The sequence below is a fragment of the Takifugu rubripes genome, chromosome 4 (assembly GCF_901000725.2).
Source record: "Takifugu rubripes chromosome 4, fTakRub1.2, whole genome shotgun sequence".
Classification (NCBI taxonomy): Eukaryota; Metazoa; Chordata; class Actinopteri; order Tetraodontiformes; family Tetraodontidae; genus Takifugu; species Takifugu rubripes.
This window is the reverse complement of record NC_042288.1, coordinates 10691325-10703482: the sequence shown is the minus strand read 5'-3', so window position 1 is coordinate 10703482 and position 12158 is coordinate 10691325. Positions and strand designations below refer to the sequence as shown.

General features: G+C 49.5%; 1 protein-coding gene across 2 annotated transcripts in view; it reads left to right on the top strand.

Moving 5' to 3' along the window:
• The window catches only part of LOC101065877 (SH3 and PX domain-containing protein 2A-like), a 28371-nt gene extending 17934 nt beyond the window's left edge, over nucleotides 1–10437 (top strand). The window contains exons 8-14 of one of the 2 annotated variants that reach the window (XM_003963982.3): nucleotides 2274–2387; nucleotides 4162–4245; nucleotides 6121–6238; nucleotides 6326–6654; nucleotides 6742–6791; nucleotides 7326–7445; nucleotides 7533–10437. In XM_003963982.3, coding sequence (XP_003964031.1) covers nucleotides 2274–2387; nucleotides 4162–4245; nucleotides 6121–6238; nucleotides 6326–6654; nucleotides 6742–6791; nucleotides 7326–7445; nucleotides 7533–9434 — 2717 coding nt within the window. In that variant the 3' untranslated portion in view covers nucleotides 9435–10437. The remainder of the gene's footprint in view (nucleotides 1–2273; nucleotides 2388–4161; nucleotides 4246–6120; nucleotides 6239–6325; nucleotides 6655–6741; nucleotides 6792–7325; nucleotides 7446–7532) is intronic. The other variant, XM_011603247.2, reaches the window with a different exon arrangement.
• Nucleotides 10438–12158: the final 1721 nt, after the last annotated feature.

Here is a 12158-nt window from a genome sequence, read left to right as displayed (position 1 = left end):
TTCAAATGGAGTAAATTGTTGCGCCGCGTGACACAACAACAGAGCTGCAGCTTTGTAGTGACAACGTTGTGATCAATCGATCCATCAAACGTGGCTTCTTAGCCGTCCAATCAACCTGCGATGGTAATCTGCCCCCAGGCTGTCGCTTCAGGACGGGTCAAAGGGGATTTCTGTCATTTCAAGCGGGGTTCTAATCATTTTAACGTCCGCTGGGCTTAAATCAGTCGTTTGATGCGAAGGAACGAAACAGTTGTCGTAGCATAACTGACAGATATTTTTAGAAACAAGGCCCCCTTTGTTCCCCCCTACATCTGTGCAGATAATCTCTGCCATCCACAGAGCGGATGGAAACCACATTTGTTTTCCAATTTATTTATACCGTCGGTTGTTTCTCCCTGCGACCGGCCAACATTTCATTTTCTCAGTTTTATTCACAAAAAAAAAAGTCCTGGGAGGAGGAAACGCAGAGAAACAGCTGCTCCTTCGTAACGGCCCCAGTTTTATGTTTCCGATAAAGAATGCACAAATGATAATTCTGTCAAACAGGAATCACCCCCCCCCCCCCAGCCCGCATGGAGCAAAACCCCAGAAGAATTATGACAGCATAAGCTAGCATGCATACCTCAGATAACACATGCTAATAAAGAGGTCGCGAGCGTGTATGTGTGCTGTCACCTAAAAAGGCAAAGAAAGGATTATTTAACCGCCTGCTTTGAAACAATAAACACGCCATCCCCCCTAAATCCCACTAAATTCACTTAAAAGTGGGACAAAAGTCCCCTCAAACGAGCGTGAGAGTTCCTTTTCTGTGTTTAGGTGGAGCTGATTTCTGGGTTCTTGTGACGAGAGACGAGCAGCAGGCTTCTCTTTCTGCCTCCCTCCTTTCTGGAATTGCAGCAGGTTTGATATAAACCCGACGTCCGGAAGGTTTTATTGCCTTTTCTCCAGCTTGGCTGAACTCAGCCTAAGCACCTGACACACGGAGGGACGGGTGAATCATCAAGGCCGCTGCCACCATTAACAGCGCCTGTTTGCTCGGAGTGGCGCCGCCACCTGCGTGCACGTCCGGGCCGCTGACGGCTCGCAGTTAAACTGCAGATTCTCGTGTTTACGTTTCTGGAAGTGCTGGGTTTGGGATAACTTGCCCGCCCGTGTTTGCGTCCGCAGGTGCCAGCCAGGCTTTTCTGCACCTTATTCCCAGATTCGCTTCTGCTGAGTCAGCGAGGAGACGACCGCCGCTCCCTTTTATCGGAAGTGGATCCTCGAAGCCACGGCTGTCCGAGCGTTCCACGGCCCGCTGCATACCTGAGCTGCAGCCAGCGTGCACCAGTTTTTTTTTTGTAAACATCTCTGTAAATTTGTAAAACAGAAACAATAATATCTGCCTCCAATCTGTAATGACCTTCAATTTAATGCCTGGCTCATTGTGATAAATGTCATCATTAAGGAGATAATTACACCATCATTAAGCCCGCGCAGATGAATTACACTCTCTTAATTGCTATTATTCCTGTATTACTGTCGTGGTTTGTTTATATTTTCCCCAGAACATTTGTGTAACTTCATTACCATAATCATCCATCGGACACGTCAGAATCCCAACATGTTTGCTTCCTCCAAGCTGCCGAAAGTACAGAAACCAGCACAAATCCGCTTTTTCCATGAGTAAAGAATTTAGTTTTAAAAACAGTGACGAGGAAACAATCGGATTCTTGTTTGTCGATAACTGAGGGACAAAAATAGAGGTCAACAACACGTAAACAGGCTGGACGACCGAAACCGCCGCATTCTCGGGAAATTTGGGTCAGCGCACCATTCCTGTTGAAAACCGTGACTGGACCAGTAAAAGGGTGATGAAACACTTCCTGTCGCCTTTACGGCGCGTCCAAACAGCTGTCGGCCATGTTGTGTCCCGTCACCCAGAGGAGCAGCGGACGCGCCGCTCGCCGCAGGCCCGGCTCATTCGGTGGCCGCTCCGAGAGCAGGACCGCGCTCCCATCGGCCGGAACGGCGGATGGAGCGCAGGTGGAACGATAACCCCGAGCCAGACGCCTTGATATCGTTGGCCTGCGGCCGCTGCTTCTCTCAGCCAATTAGGTTCCTCCTCTTTGCGTTTTTTATCGGCATGTTTTGATTACGCAACGCCGTTGTGAGCTGTTGTGTTTTTACAAGGGCGGCTCTTATCACGGGTCTGAACTCGTTGGCCTTCCACACACACACGCCGACCCGTTGGCGTCCCCGCTGGGTTTCAGCCGCTCTGCTTCTCCCCGCAGGTTGGTGGTTCGTCAGCACGGCGGAGGAGCAGGGGTGGGTCCCCGCCACGTACCTCAACTCGCACAGCGGGACGAGGGACGACCTGGACCTGGGCGCGTCTAAAGCCGGAGAAGGTAAGTCCCCGCCAGGGTCCTCAGGGGTTTGGTCATGTGACGCGGCGGCGCAGGCCTGCCGCCACCTTCCCCATGAACACCCCTGTCTCTGTCTGCTGGACGCCGTTGGTGTTGGTGGCGAGCGGGCCTTGGGTTTCTGTGGACAGGAGGAGGAGCGGAGCACAGCGCTGCTCTGTACCAGCTCCGTCTCCTGTCACCACCAGGAAGAGCGCCAAGGAAAGCGTCTCCGTCGGAAGCTGCCGGGTTCCACCTTCGCAGCGTCCTTTCCCTCCCGGGTTTCGTAGCTTGAGAGGCTGCACGCGGCGGATAAACCGGAGCGTGGCAGGCGAGCGTTGATCTTTTATCCCGCTGGATCCAAAAACCCTGATAAGAAACACACCCACCGCACAATTCAGACATATGTGAAGCCGAAGGCCGCGTCTAATCGCACAATCATCTCCGTATGCCTTTTCTAAACATCGCAGCGGCGGAGGCTCCGCTCCCCTCACACGCCGAGACTCCTGGCAAGGTCTCCTAGCAACAGGCAAATCTGTTGCGTCAGAGGAAACCTAATAAACCGCCGGAGCAGAGATTCCAAACAAATGTCAAGGCTCCACACATATTTTAACGCGCTGTAGTTTATAGCGCTACGCTAGCTCTGATCATCACTGTTGATGGTAAAATGCCAGGTTTCTCCACGCTCACTAATCAGCGGAGAGATTTCCACAACGCATGACCACACAGTCCCAAACACACCAATGAAGGGCTACGCCCAGCACAAGTATCTGGGATTTGTTGGGTTTTTTTCTTCTGGGAGGATAATCTGTCAGTTTAATCCGTGTTTGTGTGTCCAGTCCATCATGGGAAAGGCACGGAGCTCCTCCTGAGTCCTGAGTTTTGGCTCCCTCCGCGTCACTGCAGCGTCACCCAAAAGAAAGCACATTTCACGCCGATTAAAACCGTCCCGTCGGCACCTCCAAAGGTCGGAGGTCACCTGGCGTCATGCTGCGTCCGCTCTCGTTTTCTTTTTTTTCCTTCGGAAAGAAAGTTAAGAGTCAGGAACAACACTGAGCCTTTGGAACAAGCTGTAAACAACATCAAAAATAGATCAGAAAGTAGACAGCAGAGACCTGCATACAAGCGTTTAGACGATTTTGGTGCATTTTGATCATTTCGCTTTGTTTTAAGCAACATTTTTGAGGTGGGTGCTGCCAGCGGTGCAGACCAGGTCCGAGCCCAGATGGCAGAGAGCTATTTTAAATACTTTAACGGCCGAGCGTGCAGCACAAACAGACATATCTAAAACCATCGAGGCGTGTTCTGGTGGATGTTTTCCACATTTGCAACCCTCTGTTAAACTGTTCACCTGAACTCATCATGACAAGGTCGGTGGTTAATGACCAGTCGATCTGGAGCTGCCTCATTAGCATTTAGACAGTTGTGACAAGCCCCCGCAGTCGCTTCACCTACCGGTTCAGATGCAGACTCGCAGCTGGCGGCTCTATTAATTGGAAGGCATTCTTGCAACATCGGTGCATTTCCTAGAAGCTCTAACACAACAGGATGGGGGGAAACACATGCTAACAACATCCTGATTACAGGGCTTAGCAACTATATGCTGGTTTAACACTTCCTCTGTAACCTCCACCCCCCATTTTAACCGTCCGCCATCTCATTCTACATGTACTGTAGCTAATAACGAGGCTCTGTGTCATTTGTGCAACATTTGTGTTCGTTCTTCATGTCTCTTGTCTCTGTGTGTGTCTGTCGTCTCCTCACCACGTGTGTCTGTCAGTTACTAAGCGCCATAAGGCTCATCTGAAGAGGCTGGACCGAAGATGGACGTTGGGGGGCGTCATCAGCCGGCAGCAGAGCCGAGGTGAACAGATACAGATGCTGCACCCCCCATCCCCTCCAGCACCGTCGCTCTCCATGTTCACTGTGTCGTCCTCCTGCACACATGTTTATCATGATCCACAACCATGACTCACAACTAACCACTAACTATGCTAATATTGCTCACATGAAATTAGCCTGGAAAGCCAGAGTGAACGCAGCAGTGAGCGCGTTCGCCAGAAATTCAGGCTGGGCTCAAATGATGTGACAGAATTGTTCCATGAAAGCATTCTAAAAGAAAATTCAACCAGTATTCCCAGAACCACCAAACAAAAGTGGCCCACTCAGCTGTATGTGATTACATAATAGATTCTGGAACGGCCGGTGCTCCGATTTAAACCCAGATTTAGTTTCTGTTTTATTAGCAAAGGAGTCCTGGATCTAGTCTTCTCATAAAACTGTATTTTACTAGTTACAGGTTTTTGTTGCTCTTACTTTCAGATTGCAACAGATAATCAAACGAAACAGATATAAAATTACAGAGAAAAGAGACAAAAATTTACACATTTTCCATCGAGCAAGGAAAGCCAGGTTTTTTTTCCCCTCTCTGCAGATGGTATGATGTTGAGATCAGCCCATTTTTCTTGCTTGTCAGTAGATGTTGCTCTCTTGAGTGTGCAGAGAGATGTTTCCAACCCAGAACTCCTAAAAAAAGAGCATTATTTTGCTGATTCCTCAAGAATAATTCAGGAAACTGATGCGAGCGACGTCTGTTGTGGTTGAAATAACATTTGCTTCAGAGTTTCCCCTCAGCGCTCTGCTGGATATTGTTTAAGAAGAGGCTGGTGAGAGGGAAACGGTTCACCGTTCCAAAAATAAAGAGGTTAGAAGAGCCGGGCGAAATGAAAATAAAGTGCACAGAAATATCTGTTGAAATCTGCTGCTTCTGCATGTGAGGGGGAACTGCAGTCCCACACCCATCCCAGTCCCGGCGCGACATTTGGAATATGGTTGGAGAAAAGGAAAAAAAAAAAGGGAGAGAGAGCTCTCCTGCCAGAATGGCTCCTCTGAACCCTCTGGGAGGACAGCGAAAAGATTAGAGTCTCTTTATAAGCTGTTTCCCTTCATGAGCACACGTCACCGCGCTGCCCCGTTCAGACCGTAAATGCACTAATGACACAGGAAATAATGTCCCTGCTCCGCCCCGACCTCATGGAAATGTATAAATCAACATGGAGCCTTGGTTCTATGCTGACTCAGGAGACACTGGCTGTCACTTCCAAGGGCGCTCTTAGCACGAGCTTAGCCTTATTTAGTAGCTTTGGGAACGCTGTCCTTCTACAGTAATGGTTTGTGACCATCAGCAGGGGAGGATAATGTGAAAGTTTGAGAGTAAATGGGAAGGTCGGGTAAGGAGAACGATGCAGGAATACCATCCAAGTTAAGCTCATTTAGCTCCAGCCGCACAGGTTCATTTAAGTTAGCGTCGACCATCTGGAGTTTCCCGAAGCTGCGGCACCTTTACGGTTTGTCCTTCTCAAACTTTTCCAGGTCACCCTAAAGTTTGGATGAGGAGAAGGGGAGAATTGGACTGCAGGTTATTATTTTGGCTCTTCCTGTAACGATATTCCCTCTCACTGACTTTCAGCTCTCCTCGGGGATCACTTTGAGAAAACTGCTCACAGTTGGGACTGTTCAGCAAAAGAAATGTTCGCCCAAAAACTGAAACTTCGCTCGTTATCCCCGTATTTTCAGTCTATACGTGTTGGGTGTTTCGGGCTAAAACGCTGCCGCGGACCAATCAAAGACAGCGATCATCTGAACCCTCAACAGTTCCAACAGTTTCGCTTGAAACTTTCTTTATTCATCCATTTTCTCTCCCTCAATAATCACAGTATTTATTTTCTGGCTTTGGCAGAAGAGAAGTACGTAACCGTGCAGTCCTACACCAGCGAAGGCAAGGATGAAATCGCCTTTGAGAAAGGCGCGGTGGTGGAGGTCATTCAGAAGAACCTGGAAGGCTGGTGGTTCATCAGGTACATGGCGGCTTATTCGGTCGACATCTTACGTCTTTCGCCCCGAATCGTCTTCTCATCGCTCCTCTTATTCAAATGACTCCACAGGTACCAAGATAAAGAAGGCTGGGCTCCGGCTTCCTACCTGAAAAAAATGAAGGACGACCTCTCTCCCCGTAAGAAAGCGGTCACGGGCCCGGTGGAGATCATTGGGAACATCATGGAGATCAGCAACCTGCTGAACAAAAAGGCTTTGAGTGAGAAGGACGTGCAGACGGAGGGCGTCCCAGAGAGCCCCCAGGCGGCCAGGAAGGAGATCAGCCTGCCCATCCCCTGTGCCGAGTCCAGCCCCGCTAGTAACCCCCAGGAGGAAAAGAGCAAAGTGGAGCCTGCCTCCCCAGCTGTAGCCCGCATCGCCCCCCACCGAGTGGAGATCGGTAGGTCTCTGATGAAAGAATGCTGGGGCAGGGGTTAAAGTCCCCTGAGCTCTGGGCGCGTGTGACGGGGTTCGCATTGTTTTGCAGGCTCCCCGGTTCTCCGGCAGAAACCTCCCCCCCGAAGAGATGCCACACTAGTAAGGATATTTCCAGTTTGTGTCGTCCTATATGAGGTCGTTAGTTATGATCTTCAACATATCTGTTGTCCCTTCTTCAGCTAGTAACAAGAAATAAACAGTAAATTTAAGTGTTTACCAAGTGAATCTATCTAGTCCTTGGCAACGTGGTGTAGAATCAATAAATGAATCATGACTTTTGCAGGAATTCTGGCCCTTACCTTGTTATCTGTTTGAGGTGGAACTATTTTATTTATTCAAGAAGCCTTTTAGTCCAGCCAACTGAGTTCATGCACCCGCATAACTCCCAAAAGTCTCCTTGGACTCAGCTCGATGATCTGATTTCACCCCCTTGCGAAATGACAACTTGGAGACACAGCTGAGATGTTTAAAGAAATCTTTCCTTTTTAATAAAACACTGTTGATAATCAGATGATGATGAAGTAGATGAGAGCTGAATTGCATGGAAAGAAAAGTACAGTACTGTGGAAGACGTGTACAGTGCTCGTGAGTCAGCCTCATAGCTGCTCTGACACGGTTGATTTACGCTTCCAGGGATTTCAGTTGCCTTCCCCACCGGAGCCCCCTACGGTCGAGGCGGAGTATTACACCATCGCGGAGTTCCAGTCCTGTATTTCTGATGGAATCACTTTCAGCGGAGGCCAGAAAGCAGAGGTAAGCCTCTGGTAAACAGGAACAGCTCAGGTCCAACTCCAGTTCAGTGCCTTCACATAAATATTTGCATTTATTTTCAATTCCTAGGTGATTGAGAAGAATTCTGGAGGATGGTGGTATGTTCAGATAGGAGAGAAGGAGGGCTGGGCTCCCTGTTCCTACATTGACAAGCGCAAAAAGCCCAACCTAAACCGCAGAACAAGCACTCTGTGCCGCCCCAAGGTTCCACCTCCAGCTCCGCCTGTCAAGAAGCAGGACTCTGTGGAAACGGCGCCCCCGAGCAGCCCCGGGTCTGAGGCTCCAGAGTCCCCCGTGTATCAGGGAAGGCCTGTTTACGAAGAGCCAGAGTATGACGTCCCAGCGATCGGCGATCTGGACCTGGAGTCCGAGTTTGAGTTTCTGAGGGGCGAAAGTTCCCTGGTGGATGGAAAGAATGAGGACACGTCCTCCGAAAAGGGATCTCACATGTCCTCCAAACCCTCTCCCGCTTCATCACTCCACAGCGCCTCCTTTAAGATGGGCGAGTCCTTTGAAGATGGCCACGACGCAGGGGGGGAGGCGGAGGGGGACGAGGAGTGTATTTATGAGAACGATGGCTTCCGGCCTTTCAAGGAGACACCTGAGAGGCAGTGCAGCAGGGATTCCAGTTCCTCCAGGACAAGTGTCTTCTCCGAAAGCAGCAAGACGGCCGGAGGCGGGTGGAGGGCTGGAGGTAGCAAGTTCAAGGGAGACTCGAACGGGAGCTCATTCTCAAACAAATTTGAAGAGGGAACCGGCCCAAAATCGGCCCTTGCTGAGTCCCAAAACAAGAGAGAGCAAGAAGAAAGCAAGCCAGTCTCCTCCACCCTGTCCTCCTCTAAATTAAAGCCGGTGGTGCGGCCTAAACCTCAGCTAGCCAAGACGTCCAGCTCGGAGCAAATGGACATCAGCTCATTGAGGAGGCAGCTGCGCCCGACGGGGCAGCTGAAGAACAGCATCAAAATGAAAAACGAGGACTCGGAGACAGCTTCTGTCATCTCCTCGGAGGATTCCTTCTCCTCTCAGAGCACCTCTGATCTCTCCTCCATCTATTCCAAAGGCAGCCGAGGAGACTCGGACCTGGAGGGCTGCGCCGTTTATCGCACCACGGATCCGTATGAGAAGGTGCAGGAGTCCGAGCTCAGCTTCCCTGCCGGGGTGGAGGTGGAAGTGTTGGAGAAGCAGGAGAGCGGGTGGTGGTATGTCCGCTGGGGCGATACAGAGGGCTGGGCTCCCACCTACTACCTGGAGCCCCTCAGGCAACAGGACGACTTTGCGGGCTCTGAATCCGAAGGATCCCCCTCCAAACCTGGAAGCCTCAGTAAGTCCAACAGCCTGGAGAAGAACGAACAAAGGGTCCAGGCTCTTAACAACATCAACCAAAACTTAAAGAAGGTCACCCCTCCCATCCCTTCCAAGCCCCCAGGCGGCCTCTCCAAACCCATCAGCTTCTTCGGCTCGCGGAAGCAGAACAGCGCCAAGCAGCAGGTGGTCAGGCCCCAGTCCGTCCTCATCTCCGCACCCATAATGGATCCTCCCAGCTCTCTGGGTGCTTTACGGAGAAACGAGTCCCTCAACTCCACGGACCACCCCCGCGTCAGCCCCACGGTGCGGCGCAACGCCTCCTTTGGTACCGCTCCACGCGGCCTGGTAGCAAACAACCTAGCACTACCCAGCAGGAACCGATCCGGTACCGGGAGCTCAGAATCCCTCGGCCTCGGCTCGGTGAAAAACTCCCTGCCCGTCTCCACCGTGAAACCCAAGCCCCACATCATCCACAACAACCTGAGGGAGATTTACGTCTCCATAGCGGATTACCACGGCGACGAGGAGACCATGGGGTTCCCTGAAGGGACCAGCCTGGAGGTCCTGGACAGAAACCCCAACGGGTGGTGGTACTGCAAGATCCTGGACAATGGCAAGCAAAGGAAAGGCTGGGTCCCCTCAAATTACCTCGAGAGGAAGCACTAACGCTCACGTGCGGAGCTGGCAGATCTCTGCACGTGCGCATCAGGACTGAACAAACAGATGCTTTTATTTTGTGAAGAGAACAAACCCTAAGACACTTGCAGGGGGGGTTGAGATCACACCCGGTACCTTTGCCCCACCAGGACACGAGACGCCCGGTAGAATGAGACCACGGCCTGGAATGTGGCGTTCCTGGGCTTTACTGACACACCCGGAACAAAGAGTGACGGCTAATTTCCGATTCTTCACTCTTATCCTTAACTTGAACTAAGATATCCCTTCGTGTCCGCTCCCTAAACTGTCCTCTGAACTTTTCTCCCCCTTTTTAAAATACATTTAAGCCTTAATGCATGTTTAAAACGACTCATTATACCGACGACGCCTTGAGCTGTTGAAATTAAACCGTTTTTCTTTTACTTTCCGTGAAGAAAATTCCAGTTGTTACCAAAGCTGCTTTGTGTTAGTCTCATCTTGGTGCTGCCTCTTTGGTTTTTATTTTTGCATGATTTAAAAAAGAAAGAAAGAATATCTCGTTATACTGTATGTGTCACCTTACGTGAAATATTTAATCCATTTAATTGTGTTATTTTGTCCCAGCAACACAAATTGTGAGCATCTCTGATTATCACAATTACCCCCAAATGTAAAAATAGAAACCACCCCGAACCTCGTTTTAATTTCTGTGGCGAATTGTCCAAAGTTAAAACCTCCTTGTCATTAAACAAAAGATATATTTATTCAAGAATTAAAATAATTTAGCTTATTTTATTTTTTAGACTTTTACTCATTTTAAAATAAAACATAAAAAAAAAAAACGAAAAAAAATCCCCACCAAACTGCCAAATCTTTCACGATAACTTTAAATTTCTGCTGGGCAGTAATTTTTCAACTTTTTCTTTTGACCATTCAGCTCCAGCCGTACTGGGATGCTCACGTTTGTTTCCTGTTACCAGTGTTACCAGTGGTGATAACTGAAGTAATTAAATAAATGCACTTTTACACTGCACCGGTGTCTCCCTTCTGTGATTTAACCTCGGCAGTTTTAGAGGTCAAGCTTCACCCGGAGCCTCTTTGATGTTTTCCTTTGTTCTACCGTTTCAAAGGAACCGTCCCAGAATTCCCAAAACTGACCTCAGTCAGAATCAAAGGAAACCTCTAAGACCTGTTTAATGTTTTCCACATATCCTTCATGTCCTTCATATCCCTGCACAGCATTCGATCGGGCAGCAGGATGCTAATAAATTAGCGCACGCTTGGTTGCGTGGTGGCCCTCTGAGCTGTTATGCATAGCGCACGTGCATGATGGTGTCATTGATCAGAATCCTTCTGCAGCTCCTGCCTAATGAGGGTTTCATCATAGGTCGTGTTAGACAGCGGGAGCCTTTAGTTGGGAACGACAAAGGGTTGGGAAGCACGGGTTTCCCCGACCTGCTTCCTGTCTCATGTTGCTTCATCTGGCTTCAGCTGAGAGGATCACATTGGGGTTATGTGTGCGCTCGTTGTCACCTCCAGCTACAATCAGAGGGAATCAAAACACTGATGCAGTTTTGCAGTGTCAGAACCTCCATATTGCCGACATATTGGATTTGGAAATATAATAGGATCCGCGGCCGACAGGAATTGAGCATGAAATATATCTGTACCAGTGGCTGTTCCCTCTGTTGGGACCTTAATGCTCGAACTCGCTGGTTCGGAACTAAGTTATGATCATCTTTACAAACAGGCCTGCTGGCTGTTTGAGAGAGTGAAAGGATCAGCTTCCTTTCTACCCTACTGTGTGGAATTTCTGCTTATTTGTGCACGCCAAAGATAAATCACCGGAGGACGGCGGGATGAAAAGGAAATTCAAAGTGTGCGGGGACGATTGAGTCCTCAAGTGTGCAGTCACTCTTTGGCTAGTCAGCAGAATTAATTATGACAAATGAGTTGATAAGGAATACAATTAGAGAATCAGGGAAGAAGAGTTTAATAACACAAGTGATTGACAGCATGGCCTCATGGTGAAAGGTTTGACAGACTGAGTTTATGTGTTTTACTTTAGGGTGAAAGTAAAAATCTCCGTGCATCTCCTATAACGCAATTAAATAAGTATGTTTTTATTTTTTCATGCGCAGAGGGTGCAGTGGCGGCCTCTGGCCTCTGGAGGGCAGCAGCACTCAGGCTCCCCTGGAAAGTTGACGCCATCAGAACGTCCAGCTTCCTCCACGCTGTGACCAGTGAAGAGGTGTGATCGTTCCCACAAATCTGGACCATGAACACAGTCGTAATTTTAGTGCAATCTCTCTTCTCCTCACAGTCTCTCCCTCAGTACTGGAAAACTGTCCGGCGTAAAGATTTTTCATCAGCATCCAAAGCTGAAAAGCTCCACGACAGCAGGCGCAAACTCCAAATCCTGACAGCCTGGCATTGGGGTTAAACTCCTAATCAATCGCCCGCTGCTCCGCCGGAATACAGATTCACAACGTTCCTAGACGAAGAACTTTGTCTGAGTGAAACAGAGACGTCACAAAACAGCCGAGCCTCTGAGCCTTGGAAGGCCGGGCGCCAGGTTCACCCAGAGGTCTGAGTGGAAAGTGTGTGCGCACGCATAAACCAGCGAGATCTACTGTATTCATATCACTGTCATGGACGCGGACTGTGTATTTGCCTCTGACATCTGGCCACGAACACCAGCCACCGACGCCTGTTTCATGTCGGGATGTCGTTGGCTGTATTTGCGCCTGTTGG